This window comes from Odontesthes bonariensis, chromosome 9, assembly GCF_027942865.1.
Source record: "Odontesthes bonariensis isolate fOdoBon6 chromosome 9, fOdoBon6.hap1, whole genome shotgun sequence".
NCBI classification, from domain to species: Eukaryota; Metazoa; Chordata; class Actinopteri; order Atheriniformes; family Atherinopsidae; genus Odontesthes; species Odontesthes bonariensis.
In genome coordinates, this window is record NC_134514.1 from 35,416,247 (window position 1) to 35,438,389 (window position 22,143).

A 22,143-nucleotide genomic window follows, 5' to 3' on the forward strand; every position below is an offset into this window, starting at 1 on the left:
AATGTGACGTTATATGCGGTGGTGGCTCAGGTGGTAGAGGAGCCGTTCGGCAACCCAAAGGTTGCCGGTTCGAGCCCTGCTCTACCTGACCCCATCGATGTGTCCTTGAGCAAGATACTTAACCCCAAATTGCTCCTGGTGGCAGGGTGGTACCCACTGCCACCGGTGTGTGAATGTGAGTGTGAATGGGTAAAATGTGAGGCATACAATGTAAAGCGCTTTGAGTGCTCGAAGGAGTGGAAAGGCGCTATATAAATGCAGTCCATTTACCATTTACAACGCCACACAATTCATTGACTTGATAATTCATTAACTTGAACGGTGGTTTGCAGGCAAAGTTCAACATAATGCCCTACCTGTTTCATCGTCCTCATTTGACATTACAAACCGCGATTTAGTTAAAAAGTTGCCACTATCTATCCGAATGTCAGTAAAACATGTGAGCGCTGTCATATAGCAAAGGCCGACTTGGCCCATATGTTCTGGTCCTGTAATAAACTATATAATTTTTGGAATACGATATTTCAAACTAAAGCTATATTTGGAGTCCCAGGGGAGGGTATACCAACGAGAAATAAAATAAAAAATGTGCTTGCTTTTTCAACTCTCCTTGCCCGGAGAAGAATCCTACTTGAGTGGAAATCAGCTCATCCACCCAAAGCCTCCTCCTGGTTGAAAGACCTGATTCTATTCCTTAAGTTAGAAAAGATAAAATATTGCATTGGAGATCGACCCAAAAATTCCATGAAACTTGGGCCCCACTTTTATCTTATTTTGAGAAGCTTGAAGCCCTCCCACATGACTGAAAAGTAAACGGGAATGAAGACTCAGAGACCCCAGAAGACCTGTGTAGTGACAATTAAAGAAAGCAAATAGCCTACTGGTACTGTCCTGAATATCCACTTTTTCTTTATTCTATTTCTTATTTTGTATCATTAGTCTTTTTTATTATTTTAATCTTGTATATTTTCATGTCTGTAACTTTTTTCTAGTGTAACATTTCACTCACTATATTTATTTTTATTATTCAGCTTTTTTTTTTGTATAGGCAGCATCGTGGGGTAGGGGGAAGAAAATAAGAAATATATGTATGTTGAATAACTTTGATCAATGATTATTCTCTCAAATAAAAAAAAGTTTAAAAAAAGGGAGAACACCGGCCCACCGGGAATTGTCCAGGTTCTCCCCTCCCGATTAGCCACTCCGGGCCCAGGCCAGACACAAAGATAAATACAAAGTAAATCATATTACATATCTTTACCAATTACCAATTTCAATAAACACAACTGAAAGCACCATATGATTTGATATTAGTTGTTTTTTTTATTATAAAGAGATACACATTCTACAATGAAATACTTACCAACTCACGTTTATCCAATTAGTTACATTGTTGCAATGTAATTACTGTCCCCAATGAGGCTTCGTGAAACATACAAAAACAAGAAGCAAAAAGAGCCAAACCATGATTTGACTGATAAACCTGGTATGAAGTTGTCAAAGTGACACTAATGAAGGATATGAACACATGAATACAATGTTTGGAGATTTTCAAATGAGTGTGTTTGATATAAAGAAGCACAGTACAACAGACCTTAAGCAAACAAAACTCACACAAGTAACTAACTGGTCCTGTTTTAGAGCTTACTGCACTGGAAGCTATTGAACAATCATGTTTGTGGAGGAAGGCAGAAAAAAAAACAGAATCTCATTCCAGATTCATCATGTTAAATGATTGTATTATAATTACAGAGTATGGTGAAGAACTTAAGCGCTGGATAAAACTTAAAAAACAATCTTGAATAGAAATTGAATTTGAATATGTTTGACAATATTCAATCATTCCTCCCCATTTCATGCACACTGAATGACAAGAAAAGTATCTCAAAGCATTTCAAGTTCTCTTCTGGCCCATACGTGGCTGTCTTCAAATCGCCCAGGACGAAGGGCCAGTCACTGAGGCTCTGTGCTGGACGATCCCACAATGCCATGCTGACGCAAAAGGTTCCTAAGGATCTGATTCTTGGATTTCCAGTCTTCCACCTGTGCAAATATATAAGTAGTAAAACTATATCAAAACATATATATCCAGAAATATGCCTTTACATCAGCAATTAACTGACTAGAGTAGGAGTTAAATGTAGCAAAAGTAGGACAGCTAGTGGTTTTATGAGAATGTAGTGATTAGCTGTTTTTTGGCTGGTCCCACAGATGAGATAATGTGGAGCCAACGGGTGAAAACCTTATTGCTGGCTTGACAAAGAAACTGCTCAGGAATTGTTTGAAGTTGTGACTGAGCCTCTAAATCCCACAGATCTCAATCTGATCCAGCATCTGTGGGATGTTCTGGGAAACATGAGAGGACTTTAGTTTTACACTATAAATTTCAGTGATAAATTAAATATCTTTGGTTTGACTAATTACTGGACAAAACAAGACACACAATGACATCACCTTGGGCTCTTGATATATTGGGTGTGAATTTTTGACATTGTTTATATATTACTTTATGTACTAAACTAGTAATTTATGATGAAAATAATCATCAGGCAGGTCATATTGTGTGCGTTCAGAGTGAAATGCTGCTAACAGACATCTCAGACAATGTGAGACACTGTTTTCCTGAGTGGTGCAGCTGATGTTGTCAATTGGGTGTATTTAGGTTATGGGTAAATTTCAGCTTTTATCTTTTTTATCTTGGAGAGTTTTATTAAAGGATGTTTCACACTTGACTTTCACACAAGGAAATCGTGGATTTAAACTACAAAGAACACGACTTCAGACTTTTCACTCCAACAAGAACATTGGGCCTCATGCAACAACCGTTCGGACACACAGATTTGTTCTTAAATCGTGCGTACGAGTGATTTAAGAGAATTTGCGCATTTTCGTATTTTACGTTTTCTTTCAGGTACGAACAGAATTTACAGTGATCCAGACCTGTCATAGGAGTTTCGTAAAAAAAATAGTCCACTGTTATTCCAATCAAGTTTGCTTGACTAATGGATTTCATAGATTTCATAAGCAAACATAAATAAATCAAAATTCCTATCCATCCGTCGAGGTGACGGAGACCGCAAGGGTTCTGATTGGTCGGCTAACAACATTATTTCCGGAATCACTCTTCCGGTTAGTTAGTTCCCTCCTCTCACAACGCCGCCATTTTTGAAAGAGTTTACTGTGTGCCGGTCAACATTTAAAAAAACTTTCTCTCTCGGTCGCCATCGTTCGCTGTGAGGAGTGGAACGGAGCTGGAAGGTAAACAATCAATCAACGACTTTCCCGATAGACGTGGGGAGATTAACGTAGCGACGCCTACTGATCGGGAGGTGAACTGCCTTGAGTATCCGACATCCCGACGGAGAACTTCGAAAGGACGGACTACGGAGTCGGATTGACGGATAGCGACGGAGAAGCATCCTGAGGCCTTAACTCATTGGCTGCCAGCCATTTTCAGTGCAGAGAGACCCATACTGCCAAGTGTTTTACAGTATTTTGACTGATTTTCCAAGACCCACAGAAAAGTGTGTCTTATGACTATGTACACACCGAAATTACCAAACGAAAGAGTAGACTCTCTTCTTTCATCAGGAAAAAAAAGTTTGTTTCTACCATTTTCAGTCCTTTAGTAATAGACAGTAGAACATAGGTTGGTTTCACCAAAAACAGCTGTTTGACCAAAAAAATGGAGAAGTGGCACTGCTGCCACCTTGCGGGTAATTTTGCCAGTATATTCTCTGTTTAGTGTTTACAAGCCTAAGATTTAGTGACAAACTCCGCTAGATTGTCCCCCAGCCCACTCCGTTAAAAAACGCAATTGACGTCTATAGACGTCTTTGGCAGTCAACGGTTGAATTTAAATTGACGTCTATAGACGTCAATGGTACCGAAAGAGTTAAGAATAAGAATACGAAAATGTGCATGAGGCCCATTGTTTCTTTTTTATCAAACTCTAAAGGAATCAGTTTGATAAATTTTGATCATTTCTACCAGAAAGTAATTCCAAATGTAAGCTTTTCTCAGAAATGCAGAGATAAACACACCTCCTGTCTCAGTAGCTGGTTGTCGACTCGCAGACGATCCAGAATGCCGATATCTTCTCCGAGTTTCAGGTTGCTTTGTCGGAGTTCTTTGATGTACTCACAGGCTTTGGATAAAATACCCCCTTTACTCTGAAACAAACAAAAAAAACTTGATAAAGTTATGACAACAAATATAACGAGTAGCAATGAAATTGATTAGATTTGCATCCCTCTTCTTTCCATTGCTTTTACTGTATGAATGTTTCTCAATCCTTCCAGAGCATGTGGAGCATGCAGTCTTTGGAAACTAAATGCTCTGGGACATCATGATGAACACAAACATACCTGTGTGAGATGTGGAGCCCAGTGCTACTCTGGACTCTGCAAACAGAGCTGAATCAGCACTCACCTGCCCTGTCTTGGTGTAGTCGACATTACAGTCTGGGATGGCCTTTGACAGCTGCACAATCCAATTGTTTATCTTGTCCCTGCGCCTGCGCTCAACTGTTTGAAAGAATACTTGTATTTGACATTTGTCACACCTAATTTAACCTGTCTAGGAACAGAAACTCTTATTTTCAACTTTTCATTCTGTGATGTGAGTGGAGTGCTCACCTTCATTGTGCTGGGCTCGCCGCTTCTCATCCCTGGAGGCTCGAGGAGCCTCCTGCTTCCTACGAAACAGAACAACGACATGAACGGCTCCACTTCTGGGTTGGACAACATTTCTATGTAGATTACATTCTATTCTCTTTTAACTGAACATATTTGTGCTCTAATTCGGGTTAATTGTGATGTAATTACGCCATGTACGGCTGAGTGCGAGGTGCGATTGTCCTTTGATTGGATCCCGTCAAAACTTCCTGGGGGGACATCATCACATAAACCTGCCCTGTAAAAGAAAAGCTTTCTTTTAGCTGCAGTTCATAAGTAACTCGTCCTCACTCCTTTGCTCATTCATACCTTTGTAATTTAGTTACAACAACACTGTACAGGGTGATGAGGAAGAACTTAAGGAGATAACAACAGGTTTTGGGTATGCCACAGCTATGCACCAAGGCTAACGTATGTGCAGCACCTGTGGGGGTGTTCTGGCCCAGCAGTGTGTCAGAAGCCTGCACTGTGGTCACCATGGTACCAGGGGTGGCGTCTGCAATGGTGGCTGGGTAATAGGTGTACTGTGTCTCAGTGCTGCTGTCCCCCTCCAACGCCTCTGACTGGGAGAAGACAGCCTAAAACCAGCGTGAAAAGAGGTTTCACAGTAAATACTAAAGGTGGCTGAGTGGATCGTATCCAGTTGATAATGATAATTTTCATGAAAGTGAAGATGCTCAACAAGCTTGTTTCTAGCATTGGATATGTATCCTTTTACTTTGTTGTTGGACATACATACATGCTGTATTTTCTCTTTGTTATACTTTTATCATGAACTAATGCTTTCTTAGCTTTTGTAATTTTACTATAAGAGGAGTGCAGGTGCATATTTATCAGCTACTGTGCTAACAAATAAACATTCAAAATGCACAGAGTGAACCATGTTTTTCATAAAAAGGTTAACAAGACAAATTTAGTTCTGAATGACTGTTGACACACTATAGCTGCAGTTCAACCACAGAAACATTTTTTCCAGTAAAACAGAACCTCAACCAGTTATAACTGGTTGGGTGTTCCCAGTCTTTTATTTGTGCCTTTTTGTCTTGGACACCTAAAGTATAATAAAAGCTTTTAACGTTAAACTGCAATCAGCCCTCAACGCTTGCTTCGGTCAGGTGGGGAGACACAGCGCTGCGGCAGTGGAGCGAGCTGGAGATCGAACGAGGAGCGAGAGCTCCAATAATCCAAGAAAAAAGTTCGAAAAAATTTTATTTTCTGAATGTTTCACAGCATCTATGTTTTAAGGCACAAATGAAAACATGTTGCTGCCAGTAAAGGTAAACTGATGTGCTACATCACAGCACACCCTGAGCTATCAAAACACAAAGCAGATCCAAAACTCTTTTCTATCCAAGGTGGGATTACAGCCCCACACTAAGTGTTTCTAAAAAAAAAAAAAAAACAGTTTCCCTTTTGTTATGCCGCAGCTGTGCACAAACATGCAGCTGTAGTGTGAGCAGAGATCCCAGAGTACTGTTTTACTCAAGAAAAGGAGATGAACAAATAGCTTAATGTATTTCTTTTGTTTAAATTGTGTGAAGGTGTGCGTTCAAGCTTTTATGAGCAACACAATTCATTCTGTCTCCGTTTTTCTGTTTTAACCACATATGGTTTCAATGTATGGAGCAAAGTAAAAAAAAATAAACAAACAGGGTGTTCTCACCTGTGTGACTGCCTGCGTGGTTGCTGGGAAACCTGCGACTAGGCTGACAGCAGCACCTCCATCTGTCTGACCCTCCAACTGGCCATCTGACACCTGGATCACTCTGTAGGTCACCTGCAACCCAACACAGTGCACTTAAGGCTCATTTATGCTCACTTTACGTAACGAAATAAGTGCGTCCGTTTCAAACGTTGTCAAGTGTCCTCGCCCACATACTCCCATGCGTGCTTTACGCTGGCATGGCTGTTAGGGCAATACATCCACCAGAGGGCAGTGCAGAGTTCACTTCTGAGTTGCGACATCAAATCTCCTCCCAACTGTTTAAGAGTTCTCCGCCTCTATTCCCAGGAGAGGTAAAATCATAGATGTGTTTGTAGTTCCGTAAACATTCGGCCAGCTTTTCTTCAAAAAGTTCTGGCATTTCTGTTATTGGCTTCTTCTTGTTTGTTCCTTATATTGCGCAACACTGCCCACCACCATCTCCAGTGGTACTGCTCAGTTTAGGGCATTTGTGTACGCACCCCCAAGGTCTCTGAAATGAATCAAAATATGTACGAAATGAACGCAGGGGACAGATAGAAGGCTCCGTCTGTATGCGTCTGCGTATTTAACGTTGAGCATAAATGAGCCCATCGGGTTCAATATCACATTAACATTGCAGTAGTGTGCATACATAATCCAAATCTGAATTGAACTTTTAGGTCTCTTTTGAATCAAACGTTTCACCAGTGTGAAACTTATCAAACTTATCAAAACATATTAAGTCACACACAAATAAGCAATGACATTCTAGACATCCGTACATATGGGCTTACCCGTGACAGACGTGAATGAAAGATTGAGCTGTAGCTTGAATGAACTTAAACATTCTCACCAGACATCTCACTTTCACAAACAACCTCCCCTTTACACAGACGTCCTGCCTCATTTGTGCCTCTGATAGGTGGCTGTGATGATTGTTTGGTAGGGGTTATGGTTAGATGGTTGCTTACATGTTAAGGAATGACCAAAAGGGCAAAGGTCATAGTCAATAAGAGGTACAGCAGGGGGCAGATCAATGGGAGGTAGAACACTAATGCGTGTCAAACTCTACACCTTCTGCGTAAATGACAACACGGTAACTATCTCCATAGCAACTGTAAATTATTTTTGATACAGTGGGCTACCCATATTTAGCATTTGTCCATTTCAGACCATTGCTTTATGTCTAATGATGGTTAATAAATAATAATAAATAATTTCTAATAGATAATCATTTCCATTCACCTCCATTCATTTAAGTTTTGGAGGGCTGCACTGTGGTGTGGTGGCTAAGTAAAGCACCAGGAAGGGGAGACAGCTGCTGTGTAAGTGGGCATGTGTGCAGCTCGGTGAGTGGAGAACCAACATAAGGTTCTCATCATCAATGACAGGTTTTCTACCTGTGCCAAGTGTTCATACATTTAAAAAAAAAAAATTCTTCTCTCAGACCCCCCTATGCCACAGCATTTCCCACTTTCGGACACATCCAAAAGGAGGATGATCTCATCAGATAATCTGTTGTTGAAAAAAAAGCTCCTCTTTCCAACAGAAACGCTCATGCAATTTATGCAGCAGAGGTTTTGCAAAGAAAGGAGCGCCACGTGTTGCACGTGCTGCTCTGTGCAGCCAAAATCAAATGTGAAACACTGACAAGGCACAGCATCAAGCATGAACTGTTGCAGCATTTCTGCCAGCATCATCTTGAATGCTGAAGTCAACTAATCAGCCTGCAGAGAAGGCTGCAATGTTAATTCAACACAGTCTGCCTGCCACAATGAATGCAACTCGCAGAAATTACACATGTCCACACACACACACACACACACACACACTTTGGTAAAATCTAAACTTCATCACTGTTTTAGATAACAAAGGGACAAACAAAAATAGATTGATGTATTTGGTCTAAGTTCTACAATGTGCATTGCCTCATCAAGACTCTCTTTTTCTCTTACAACTTTTTCCTCGAGTATGAAGCAGCAATTTCTCAATTTCTGCAAAGTGGCTAGCCAGTGCCTTCATTAATTATATAGTAGAGGTGTTAAAAAAAAAAAAAAGATATGCATGTGTTGTGTTGGTCAACTTAAGTGCTGCTCCTAGTCCTGCTACCAGAGGAAAAAGTTACATTCTGAAGCCTTCTGTCATTCTAACAGCTGTCTGTGTGCTTTGCACAGATCATTTTTGAATGACAGAGGTTTCAAAGTGAGTGTCAACTCACAAAAATCAATTAGAAAAATTAACAAAACCATGTTGCCGCATTGATTTCATCCTACCTGCCCACCAGCTCCTTCTGTCTTGAAAAGATACTTGATGGGTTGTTCAGAGAAGGTGGCAGCAGACTGAATGGTGGCAATAGCTGCTGGATCCTCTGCGGTGGCCACAGACCCTGAAGGAGCAGGCATGCAACAACAAAAAAGGAAGCTAAAAGATTTTTTGAATTGCGAAAAGTAAGATTAAAACGGAATAAACGTGGTTATTGTTCCCACATATCCAGACATAATCTTTACACTAAATAGGCTGAAATGACTAAAAGCAGTTGTTCTAATTACAACACAGTCATTGTATAAAAATGCTAAAACTTGGGCACACAAGGGATTTAAAAAGTGTCCGGTGAAAGAATCAGAATAACGCAACAAAGAAAAAGTGAAAGCTGTTTAACTAATGTTTCCCCCCCTTCCTCCTCTCAAAATAAAAAACCTCTAGATTACCTTCCTCATTGACGGTAACAGTCCCGTCTTGTTCTGGACTTTTCTGCTGGCTGCACTCATGAAAATACAAAGAGAAAAAAGGTGTTTTTTGGGTTAAATCAGCTTTATATGAACTCTCTGGCACATTAACCTTCCAGGTTAATTTTGCTGTTATCAGACGATATTGGCGCACATTACCGTCCCACTTACCTCTTCATTTCTGGCTAAAATCTTGGGTAAGGAGACCGCCTTCAGTCGCTCCCACAGCCAGACTGCGGAGATAATTCATGAGTTTTGACGAAACGATAAGACAAACTTTGCTCGCGACAACACAATATCGAGCATTCGAAATGATTTCTCACGACAGTGCTCCTAAAGTGGGGTTCCAGCTAAAACAAACGTTACGAAAACAGGGTTACCAGAAAGCAAGCTAAAACCGATGGGGTAGCCGCAGCGAACGTTACCAGAGGGGATAACGGAAGTTCACAGACGGAACCTTCAGTATAAAAGCATACACTTAAAGCATTAAAAGAAAAGAAAGCTTAAATTAGCCAAAAGTGCATTTATGTTTACATTAAACTATATCTACGACCGATTTGGTCTTCCATCCTTTTGTATTCATACTTTGTAATTTGTAATTTGTAATTCTCTAAGGAGGCTGAATCTTTTATGTGAGAGTTTTACCGGAAATCTGAGGCATAATTGTGACTTATCAACACACATCCTAACCTTTACCAGTCGGCCCCAGTGGTTTTTACAGATGTTTAAAAGGGACTTTGGTTTCTGCTTCCTCTGTGGGTGAGCTCATAAAATAGCGAAACGTAGTAAAAACTAAATGACTGGAATAACGCATGTAGACGGTGCTCAATCATTGTGGATTTTGTTGTAGGCTGAACAAAGATGGACTTACGCTGCAGTGGTCCCTCCTCCGATATTTGTCAACACACCAGTGTCGAAGTCGTCGGTGGTACGCATGCGCAACAGGATATTAAGTTACTCGAGTCCAGCTTCGAGAATAAAACTCGTGTTAAAAACAAAGAAAAAATAAAATTACAATGACATGATAATAATCACAATAGTATCAATGACGGGGTGTAAATTTATACATTTTACTGTTCATAAAAAACAGATTAAGATGGTGACTGGTAAGAAAAATGGTGACTTGCATGGATGGGTATTCTGTCAACATATCTCCATGAAAGTACCTTGTACTTAATATCAGTCTATGAATATTTTTTACAATCTACGAAGCGATATTTATATTTATTGTCATAGAATAAAATATATTTTAGGATTAACAATCGGAAGTCGTAAATCTTATGGCTAACTTGACGCCAGTCCAGTTTAAGCAATGCTACGCCGCAGCCGAAAGGGGTCACTGTTGAGCTCCCATACAGTCAACACATTTGACGACATGAGTCCACAATTCTTATGTTCAATGTAACATTTGCATTTATTAACTGATAGGCTACAGTGTGTACTGTATTCTAATTGATCTAACTAAGACCGCTTAATTTTGGGCTTTTTTCTTCAAGTATTTTTTAGAGTTGAACACATCTCGCACAAAAGGGAAGGAAGAAAAAAGAAAAAGTACTGGACGGCATCCTGAACTGCAATGGAGTTCAGCAGCAAGAGAGCTGTATTTCCTCATGGGACGTTACAGAGAAGAGATGACTTGACAACATTGTAAAAGTGGCTGGAATTCAGGAAAGGTTTGCAACCGTGACGAAGTTTTGAATAAAGAGGTTATTGGAATATATTATAAATGATGAAAAAAAAAAACACTGGACAGCGCCCGAGGTTTGAACCCGCGCAAACGGGTGAGCACAGCTAATTCTGAAAGAATTGTTGAAAGAAGTAACCACTGAGCTATACCAGTGCACGGGTGAAAGAGGGAAATCTGCTTTATCAATACAGCAAACGGTGTTGTGCACCTGTGGACTATATAATGCTGAGGAAGTACAAGAACAACAATGTTTGTTTTTGTTCTGGAAAAGACATAGGACACAGAGGGCAGCTCTGAGGCGGACTTTGTGGACAAACTGCTCCATACTGAGCTGAAACTTTCTGAGGACACAGACTTGCAGATCCAACGCATGCATAAAGCCCTGGCTCGGAAACCCAACCACAACTCGCCCCCGAGGTCTACAGTGTTCAATTGTGGAGGAACACCGTATGGAGGTTAAATGAAATAAAGCAACTGTAGAACAAATTAATCTTGAAATAAAAGAATATCTAGACTTTAATGACAATGGGGAAGTAGATCCCTCTATACTGTGGGACTCATTGAAGGCAGTGGTACGTGGTAAAATGATTGTTCTAGCAACATCAATCAAAAAAGCAAAGACTGCAGGATATAATAAACTAATATTGGATTTGTCACAGGCAGAACAACAACACAAGAAAAACAGTGACCAAAATTAATTACTAACTGATTTTGTCATCTGGGGGCCCAGATTATTAATGATGAAAAAAGAAAACACTGGACAGCGCCCGAGGTTTGAACCCGCGAACGGGTAAGAACATAATTGCTTTAGAATTGATGAACGAAGTAACCACTGAGCTATACCAGTGCGACAACAATTAAGGGAAATCTGCTTTATCAATATGGCTACTGTGTTGTGCAGCTGTGGACTGTATAACACCGAGGAATCACAAAAACTACAATGTTTGTTTTTGTTCTGGAAAAACATCATTTTGGAGAGCTGCTGTCGGGATTCTGCTTTGGTTCACTAGTAATTCACTAGTTGGTTCAAAAAAAGGTTTTGTGTGTGCACTCAAAAAATTAGTTTGCAGTCAGATTTTCTTTCTAAACAGCTACCTTAAGAACAGGGCAGATTGTTCATGTCAACCACTACCGGCCTATGTTCTTGACAGAGGGTTAAGGATAGCAAATGTCACCATAACCTTGAACTGAACACAAAATGCCATGTTGATCAAAAGATGACATTATCGACTTCCGGTTGGCTGCAGAGTGTGGTGGCGGGCTCAACTTTTGGCTCCTGTGAGTTGGTGTAAATGAAACCCTTGGGAACTTAAAGGCTCTAGCATGGTTGCCGCGTCTGCTCGCGCGAGCGGTGTTGATGACGTCACGAGTTCGTGCCCGCCATAGGACCCTATATAGTGGCGCAAGTCGTTGCGCGCCAGTAGTTGCAATTTTCTCCGTCACAGAGGTGGCGCTGCTACGTTAAGGTTACCTCTACTCTACAAGCACGAAAGTGGAGAAGAAAACAATGCCACTGTCAAGAGCAAGAATACTGTAATTAATGATACTGCTGCAGTTTTCGGATCATTTTAATTTTTTAATTCAGTTAAAAGAGGTGAAGGTTTGAAGCCCCCGGCATCAACAGAGTCTCTGCCCTCTTCTTTGCCTTCACGTATCTGTCCCGTAGCTTCTTCCACACATTCTTACAGAACTCTCCCTCTTTCCCCAAAGTTCTGCCCATCTCTGTACAGCAGTATGGGGAGTTTACGTGCTCCCTGTGCTGTTTCACTGCAGTTTCGTACAGCTGCCTGTACAAACGCACCTCCTCACTGAGCCTGGTCTCACATCGGTCCATCCGGTTCGTTGTGCTCGGCGCCGCCAAGTTACAAAAATCGACTGGTGCACGACAACGCGCTGCGCCGTCTGTTCAAGGGAAGCGCCAGGCCTGAAACGTCATTTTGACGTCACGGTCCACCACCGCCGTGACAGACGCGGCAACCATGCTACCGCCTTAATTCAGTGATACGTTTGGCGATGCGATTATGATCATGACCGGGGGAATCAGTAGGCCGTAAGGTGAACCCCGTTTTCGTTTAGGCTCGCTCCGTGCTGTCCGAACTACATGCCCGTTAGCTGCTAAAAATGACCAAGTTATTTTGCACTTATAAAAAAAGTTACGAGTCACAGAATCCTGTACTTTTTTTAAACCGAGACGTTTTCTGAAGAAATATTTTCCTCAGGGCTGAATGACGATTTTGACGTCACAAGACACCACGTGACCGCGCTAGACCAATCACGTTGCCGATTTACGACAACAAACTGGAAAAATGACAACCTGCCTGGTGCTGTCAATCTAACCTATAGAAAGGAATCTCGCAAAATATCATTTTAAAGTGAACATAAAATAATAATCATCAACGATAATGCTAATTCATGTATTTCTGAATTGAGCCAAATAAATTCTAAATAGTGCTTTTACAGACATCCCAAGTTCCAAAAACTCGTTTCAGGGAGATGCTTATCGAACCCCGCCCCCCCCCCCCCGCGCCCGGCCCTATATTAAATTGGGGATTTTTTAAAAGGCTTAGACAGGCTGGATATAGATAGTTAGATACTGTAGCTGGCTAGTTAGATATACGTCTACACAATTTAGTAACTAAATGTGTTTGATACTTTAAATAAGTATTTGATACGTTTTGCTTTATTTTATAACAGCATTTAACCAAAAGAAATAAAATGCAGATGATGGTGCGTTCAACTTAGCCTACCTCCACATGTTTTACAGTCATTAAGTCCGCCGTGGGCAATACTGAAGTTACTGTTGCATACAGTGCACCTCGCACGGTGTCATCATTCTTCACCTTCACTAGGCATGGATATACTTTAGTATTCTGCTGTAAAATTAGTCTTATATTTTCCTTTTTACCCTCTGCCATTTGGCAGGATGCACAGTTTTGAGTGGTAACTTAGGTGACTGTCAGAGAGTAAATCGAAGCCCTCCCACACCGAACATTATTGGCTTATTTTGCTGACTAAACCAATCAGCGCGCCCTCTGACAAGCAGTCGCCCTGAGCAGAGCATCGCTTTGGACAGATACGCACAGGTTTCACAAGCAACCCTTTATTTACAGCACAAAGCACAATTATGCAAGTGACCTTTCATGTTGTCATTTTGATCAATTAATGGAATTCCAATAATTATTGATAACCATCTACGTGTTTGTAACGTGGGCTAAATTAATTCCAAACAGTGCTTTATTTATAGTACAAACAACTATTGTGCAAGTGGATGATAAGGTTACCTTTTCATGTTGTCATTTTTTATTAATGAATGGAAATAATTCTAATTATCAATGATAGGGACCATTCAGATGACATGCTGATGACACCTTGGTAATGTACATTATGCGTGTTCTGTTGCCCGTCCCTGTGAAAAAGTACAAGCTGCATGGCAATTCTTTCTGCAGACTCACAGCAATGACTGCTACATCAGTGTCAGGGCTCTTAATAATGACAGTCTTATGTTCCTGTGCAGCATGTTGTGCATGCAAAAACACCAGTGTCACATTCTTCGTGGTCACACTGCAGGTCTTCCACAGCATGAACAGACTGCACACCTTCCAGTACAGTCACACAGTGACATTGGTGTTGATGTGCTATGCACAAGCTGAGGTTTCTTCCCACTGCTGTAAGATCAGCATGTGGCCACGCATCGTATAAGAACTCAGCAAGTGCTTCTTTATTTGTTCCTTCTGATTCCTTCCATTCCACCTTGTGCAGGTGAAATTCTGTGTTTCCTCATGCTTAACAGAAGATATGTGCATGTAACAAATCTTACGTTTCGAAGATTTCTTTTTTATAACATTTTCAGTCGAAATTTCGTCTTCTTCGGTACTGCTGGATGATCGCGCTGCTACTGCGGTGCTGTTTCTGTTTACCAGCTCAGCTGACATACCAGCTATCCCAGTGGTTCTCAACCGGTGGGGCCCGCCCCCCTGGGGGGCACGGACACTCTCCCGGGGGGGCGCGAGTAGACTACAGGATGAGGGAAAAAAAAAATATATCAGAAAAAAAAAAAATATATCAGAAAAAAAAAAAAAATCAGAAAAAAAATCACGAAAATTCCCTCCTCGAAAATGCAAGAAGTTGGACTATTGTTTGACTAGTTTCATTTCAAATTTACCAGGGGGTAGTATTTTGAGCCTGTGACGTCACGTAACGTAACGTAACGTAACGTAACGTAACCTATATAAGCATTAGCACACAAACGTCAAGCTTCACTCTACTCTAGTCTAGTCTCTTGCCAAGTTCACTTGTGCCATCTGTTCTCAGTCTTGATATCGATATACTTCACTTTAAACACAAAGAGTCTTTTTAAAGACTAATACCACAAATAGCATTTGTAAAGATTATCCAAATCTCAGCCCTAGCTATTTTTAACTGCTAGGCGTGCACTTAGCTAATAGGGTAGCCTCTGGCTTTTTAACCGTGTTGCAACACATGACACGCGACAAAAGACATTCATACACTCACTCACTCACTCACTACAATCTTATATCTTAAAATAAAATCTTTATTGCCGGCAAAATTGTTAAACACTTGCATTAAGGAATGTACAAAAGTCCTGTCTGATTAGTCCCAGATTCTCAACATATCCACACTTCCAAATTAGCCTGACAAAAATGGAGAGATTTCTAGTGAGGGCCAACCAGGCAGACATGCCACCAGCTGCAAAAAAGCTTCGAAGGTATGACGAAGCTTACTTGCAGTTTGGATTTACAGTCACGGCTGATCTGAGACCTCAGTGTGTCGTGTGTGCCGAAGTGCTGGCAAACGACAGCATGAAACCTTTCAAACTTAAAAGGCACCTCGAAACAAAACATGCTGCCATTAAAGATAAACCGGCAGATTATTTTAAAAGAAAGCTTGATGGGCTCCATCAGCAACAGGCAACCATTTCAGTGCAGAGCACTGTGTCTAAACAGTGTTTGGAGGCATCGTATGTAGTGGCCAAAAGAATAGCTAAACTGGGTAAACCGCATACAATTGCCGAGACTCTCATTTTGCCGGCCGCGCAAGACGTGTAGAATAATGATAGGAGATAGTGCAGCTGCCAAACTCGGTGCAGTACCACTGTCCAATGACATAGTAGCTAGGAGGATTTCAGACATGTCTAATGACATCAGAGAGCAACTCATAGAGTTCATAAAACAGAGTCCCTACTATGCGCTGCAGCTGGACGAATCCACTGACATTGCTGGGCAGGCACAGCTCCTCACCTGTGTCAGGTATCTGCGGGACAAGGCGATTGAGGAGGATGTCCTGTTTTGCCGGCCTCTTCAGTCGCACACTACAGGAGAAGCCATCTTCAATGTCCTTGATATTTTTATCCGTGAAAATGGTTTGACTTGGGACCGATGCGTTGGCCTATGCACGGATGGTGCACGGGCAATGACAGGCCGCGAGCGTGGCCTAGCTGCTCGCGTTCAGCAAGTAGCACCTCTTGTGAAATGGACACATTGTATGGTCCATCGCGAACCATTAGCTGCCAAAAAAATGCCCGTTCTCTTTGACTCCGTGCTGAACCAAGCCGTGAAAATGATAAATCTTATCAAATCACGGCCGCTAAACTCTCGGTTGTTTGGGATCCTCTGCCAGGAGATGGGGTCAGGGTACGAACAGCTGCTTCTGCACACTGAAGTTCGCTGGCTCTCTAGGGGGCGGGTGTTACAGCGGTTGTATGAGCTGCGAGAGGAGGTGAAGTGTTTTTTGACAGATATCAAATCAGATCTGGCGAAGCATCTGGATGACATTATGTGGCTTGCGTCTCTGTTCTATTTGGTTGATATATTTGATCGTTTGAATGGCCTCAACCTGTCTTTGCAAGGCCGCGAAACTCATATTTTGCTCCTCGCAGACAGAGTGGACGCCTTCACACAAAAAATTGACTTCTGACATGGCCGCATCAGTCGAGGGAACTGCGGCATGTTCCCCAGCCTTACAGACTTCATCACTGATGCAGGCACGTCACACAATTTCTCGTCTCTGTTTCAGTCAGCGTCGGAGCACCTGTCGGCAACGAGGAAAGAATTTGCAACGCATTTTAAAGAGGATTATTACTCTTTTGCGTGGGTTCGAGATCCATTTGTGTGCACATCAAAGGAGCTGCCAGTTGATATGCAGGAACAGCTTATTGAGCTGAAGAGTGACAGTAGGCTGAGGGAACTTTTTACCTCCTGCCCTCTGTCGTCATTCTGGGCATCATTGATGCAGGAATACCCTCAACTCTGTGACGTTGCCTTAAAGATTCTCCTCCCTTTCGCATCCACATATTTGTGTGAGGCAGGATTCTCAAAAATGACTGCACTCAAGACGAAATACCGCAATCGTGCACAAATCGAGGATGATTTGAGTCAAACATTGCACCAAGAATTGAGGATCTTTGCAAGGCAAAGCAGGCTCAGGTTTCACATTAACATCGCCTACCTAAGCTTCTGTAAAACATGCAGATGATATGCCTATTATTAGGCCTAGTAATAATAATAATTAATAATAAATTCATATCAGAGGTCTAGTGCCAATTCCCAGTTATAGCAATAGCCTAGTAATGTTAATAGGCCTACTGATGATAATAATAATAATAATAATAATAATAATAGCATGTAACCTCATATTATATAGCTATAGCCTAGTAATGATAATAGGCCTACCACTACTACTACTACTGATAATAATAATAATAACAATAATAACAATAATGATAATAATAACAATAACCACAATAATAATAATAATAATAATAATAATAATAATAATAACAATAATGATGATAATAATAATGCCTGCAAGCTCACATTAGAAGTCTGGTGCTACTGCCAGTTATAACAATAGCTTAGTAATAATGATAGGCCTACCTACCCCTAATGATAATAATAATAATAATAATAATGTGGGCCTAAAAATAATAGTCTATCTATCTATCTATCTATCTATCTATCTATCTATCTATCTATCTATCTATCTATCTATCGTGGTGTCGTGGGGGTGGGGCCGTGAAGGGGGAGCCCCAACTGCAATGAACCGTCTTAGGGGGGGCTCCACTTGCTGAACCTTCAGCTATCCGATTCGTTCATTCTGATGACGTCTCAACTGTGGCACCTCTCACGAGCCAAACTGTTATTACGCCGGCCGAATATGTACATACGCCTTGCCAGGCACTAGTTCTTCCTTTAAACGTTGCGAATAAAAAAAGTACTGTGTTCTGAGCGGCAAAACTTTTTTTTAAACCTCAACATAACTCAATCTTTTTATGAGCTGAAGCGTGTTTGGTACGGAGAGCGTGGAACAAGCCTGGTGTTCTGAAGGAGTTTTCGATGTTCACCTTACGGCCTACAGGGAAAGAGAAAAGGGACTCAGGATCATTTAGAGGGTCCTTTATTTATTTACTTATTTCTTTTGTTCTCTTCTACTCTTTACTTTGTTTGTTATTCTGTTCAATTATGTGCAGTTGTATTACCTTAAAAACTAAGTGAAAAAAAAACAGATGACATTATCAAAAGCAAATACTGATTGCGTCCATCTGGATGCAATCAGTATTTGTAAATAAATAAATAAAATAATAATATAAAAAAGAAAGAGAAAGAAAGAAATAAAGAAAAAGTGGATATTCAGGACAGTACCAGTAGGCTATTTGCTTTCTTTAATTGTCACTACACAGGTCTTCTGGGGTCTCTGAGTCTTCATTCCCGTTTACTTTTCAGTCATGTGGGAGGGCTTCAAGCTTTTCAAAATAAGATAAAAGTGGGGCCCAAGTTTCATGGAATTTTTGGGTCGATCCTCCAATGCAATATTTTATCTTTTCTAATTTAAGGAATAGAATCAGGTCTTTCAACCAGGAGGAGGCTTTGGGTGGATGAGCTGATTTCCACTCAAGTAGGATTCTTCTCCGGGCAAGGAGAGTTGAAAAAGCAAGCACATTTTTTATTTTATTTCTCGTTGGTATACCCTCCCCTGGGACTCCAAATATAGCCATTTAAGCACTGGGTTGGATATCTCTGTTAAAAGCTTCAGATAACGTTTGAAATATCGTAGTCCAAAAATTATATAGTTTATTACAGGACCAGAACATATGGGCCAAGTCGGCCTTTGCTATATGACAGCGCTCACATGTTTTACTGACATTCGGATAGATCTTAAAGAGTCTGACTTTACTATAATGGATACGACGGAGAACCTTGAACTGAATTAAGCCAAGGCGAGCACACAAGGTTGTCCCATTTACGCTATATAATGCACTATCCCAGGTTGCATCGGAGAAATCTATTCCAAGTTCTCCTACCCAATCTGCTCTGATCCTGTCACGTGTCACTTTGTTGAGTGATGTGATTCTATTGTAAATTTTTTAGATAAGACCTCTATGGTGCGTGGGAATTTGCAAAATGATATCTATTCCTTTTTTCGGAGGTAAGTTAGGGAAACATGGGCTAATGGTACGAACAAACTGGCGAATCTGAAAATAGCGGAAAAGGTTAGAGCGCTGTAAATTAAATTTGGTGTCAAGAGCATCAAAAGTAGCAAAAGTTCCATCTATATAGAGGTCACTAAATTTGCTTAAGCCTACCTTCTACCACTGAAGAAAGACAGGATCTAATTTGGCTGGGAGAAAGAAATGATTATTGTGGATGGGACTATAAAGAGAGAAGTCTGTCAGATTAAAATTTTTTCTGAATTGTGACCAAATTTTTAAGGTGGAAATTACAATAGGACATGAGGAGTATTGTTTAGGAGAGAGGGGGAGCTTCGAGGTAACTAATGCAGGGAGTGATGATGATATACAGGCTTTCATTTCTCGTTGGCACCAATCAACATTTGGTTTCTGAATCCAATAAACATTTTTTTGTAGGTTTGCTGCCCAATAGTAATACATCAGATTGGGTAGAGCCATACCCCCTTCTGCCTTATGTCTCTGAAGGAATACCTTACGAATTCTTGGATGTTTGCTACCTCATAAAAATGACGACAGCAATTTATCAACAAGTCTGAAAAAAGACTTTGGAATGAAGACTGGAATACTCTGAAAGAGGTATAAAAACCTTGGCAATATGTTCATTTTTATACATGCTATTTTACCTGCTAGGGATAGGTTTAGAACACTCCACTTCTGATGATCACAATTAAGATTATTAATCAGGGGAGTAAAATTTTTGTCATACAGACTAGAGAACGAGCGGGTAACACTGATTCCCAGATATTTAAATCCTGATTTAGAGAGAGGGAAAGGCAGATCCGTTTCTGCAATTTGGAGGGCTAGGTTATTGATTGGAAAACATTCACTCTTTAAAAAGTTTAATTAATATCCTGAGAACCTGCCGAATCTGCGTAACATGTTGACAATGTCAGGGGCAGATGGCACTGGGTCTGAGATGTAAAGCAAGAGGTCATCCGTGTATAAGGACACTCTGTGTTCTAACTGTTTTCTGTGTATTCCCTTAAAGCGTTGTGAGGTTTTCAACATAATAGATAATGGTTCGATAGCTAGAGCGAAGAGAAGTGGACTAAGAGGACAACCCTGCCGGGTACCCCTGGACAGCGAGAAAGACTTAGAACACAATTTATTAGTAATTACACTTGCTTTTGGTGATGGATATAACAGCTGTATCCAAGATATAAGTTCGGGCCCACATCCGAATTTTCCCAGTACTGCAAATAAATAGGGCCACTCAACCCGATCGAATGAGACAACCACCTCGGGAGTCTCCAAGGATGCGGAAGAGTGAATAAAAACTGAGGAGCCTGCGTATATTATTATATTAATGTTAGGTCAAACAGAGATGAGCTTTGATACAAAACTGGTATCATCCCAATTAGGCGCATATATACAAGCAAGTGCAACTTGAATATTAAAGAGGGAGCCGGTCACTCCTTAAAAGTAAACTGTACACTTTTATGAATTAATATCGCTGTTCCTCTTGCCCTGGTATTGAATTGTGAATGGTAAAGTTGTCCTACCCATGGCTTTTTAAGTTTCATATGGTCTGCTTTTACCAAATGTGTTTCTTGTAAGAATGCTATCTCTGTTTTTAATTTTTTTAGGTGGGCAAGAATTTTTGCCCGTTTCACCGGCACTCTCAAGCCTTCAACATTCCAGCTAGTAAAGCGAACTGCTGAACCTCCCATTCTTGTGCTGGTGCTTGATAAGTCAGTCATAGTTGTTAAATTTTATGGCCGTCCTGACCCAGTGACCTCATCTGAAAACCCATCATACGACTACATGTTGTCTTATCCACAAAACCAAATAGAATAAAGTAAAGAAACAAACACAAATTAATTAACCCCGATACGTCAGCACTGAACTTGAACTCCATTAGAACCCATCCTAACTGTGTCTTCGCTTCCCCAACTGAAGCGAACTGCTGTTCCTTATATAACTCGTAGATCTACCGATAGAACATCCTCTCATTAACTGACTTGAGGGCTCCCAATTAACTATGTAGGAATTACACTATTGATCTATAAACCGAACCAGTAACAATGGTTATAAACAGTTAGCCTGACTACGTCATACTCACGATTCTAGTCAGAATGTGAGTCTGATACCGCTCAATAGAGATTTGAGTATGGGGCGTGTTTCAACCGAACCAGGAGAAAAAATGCCTCTTCGCTCAATTGGATAGACCTACAACCAATCAGAGCAACGTAGTATGTGACGTAGATTAAGCAACACACACTTGTTGTAGGAAGGCAAAAACATCTTTTCTATCGATAAAAGCCTTTATCGCATTCCTCTGTTCGTCTTTCAAAATGAATGCAATGTGGAGATCCTGTAGAACAGACTCGATGGCAGAATCTACACGCCCTAGCTCTCCAGCGGCAGCCGTGTTCAGTTCTTTAGTGACGTAGTCGATAATATCCCTGTTGATCATCTGTCCATCATCGTATAAAGCCCGCCCTGGCAATCTGATTGGTCCGACCAATTCTTGGTCGGGCATAATGATTTCCCAACTGAGCAGAGCCAGACCGAACTTCCTGACCAAAACTTTTATGGGCGGGGCTAAGTTCGGCTGGCACCCAGGCTAATAAACAGTGGCATATATGTTCAAATATACCTTTTTCAGGGCAGCATGTTAAACATATAAGCACTATAATCAACCTTGTATCAATGTAATCAGTGGCCCAGATTCAAATTAAAGTTAACATAATGGTGCATCTGTCTGGCTGTAGTACATTAAAGGGATACAAGGTAGTTTAGCGGCAGTATAGCGATCTCTATTGGTCAAACTGAAATTCTACACTGTCGTAAAAATGCCCACCTGTACACACCCACTAGCTAACCATCGTGGCGAATGCTGCCGTTGTGTTATTTAGTCAGTGCAGTTAGGTCATCTGATTCAC

General features: G+C 40.9%; 1 protein-coding gene across 2 annotated transcripts; it reads right to left on the bottom strand.

Annotated features, from left to right (window-relative positions):
• Positions 1 to 1,300: 1,300 nt before the first annotated feature.
• usf1 (upstream transcription factor 1) lies at positions 1,301 to 10,020 on the bottom strand. Of its 2 annotated transcripts, none has more exons than XM_075474146.1 (11): positions 9,958 to 10,020; positions 9,258 to 9,319; positions 9,069 to 9,118; positions 8,634 to 8,746; positions 6,340 to 6,453; positions 5,101 to 5,254; positions 4,836 to 4,914; positions 4,638 to 4,696; positions 4,432 to 4,526; positions 4,044 to 4,172; positions 1,301 to 2,043 (listed from the first exon to the last, which is right to left on the bottom strand). In XM_075474146.1, the coding sequence occupies exons 2-11, from the start codon at positions 9,263 to 9,265 to the stop codon at positions 1,954 to 1,956; spliced, it is 891 nt and encodes a 296-aa protein (XP_075330261.1). In that variant the 5' UTR covers positions 9,266 to 9,319; positions 9,958 to 10,020; the 3' UTR covers positions 1,301 to 1,953. The 2 variants fall into 2 exon arrangements, with proteins under 2 accessions (XP_075330261.1, XP_075330260.1); XM_075474145.1 differs by having other exon boundaries at positions 4,827 to 4,914.
• Between the last annotated feature and the right edge of the window lie 12,123 nt (positions 10,021 to 22,143).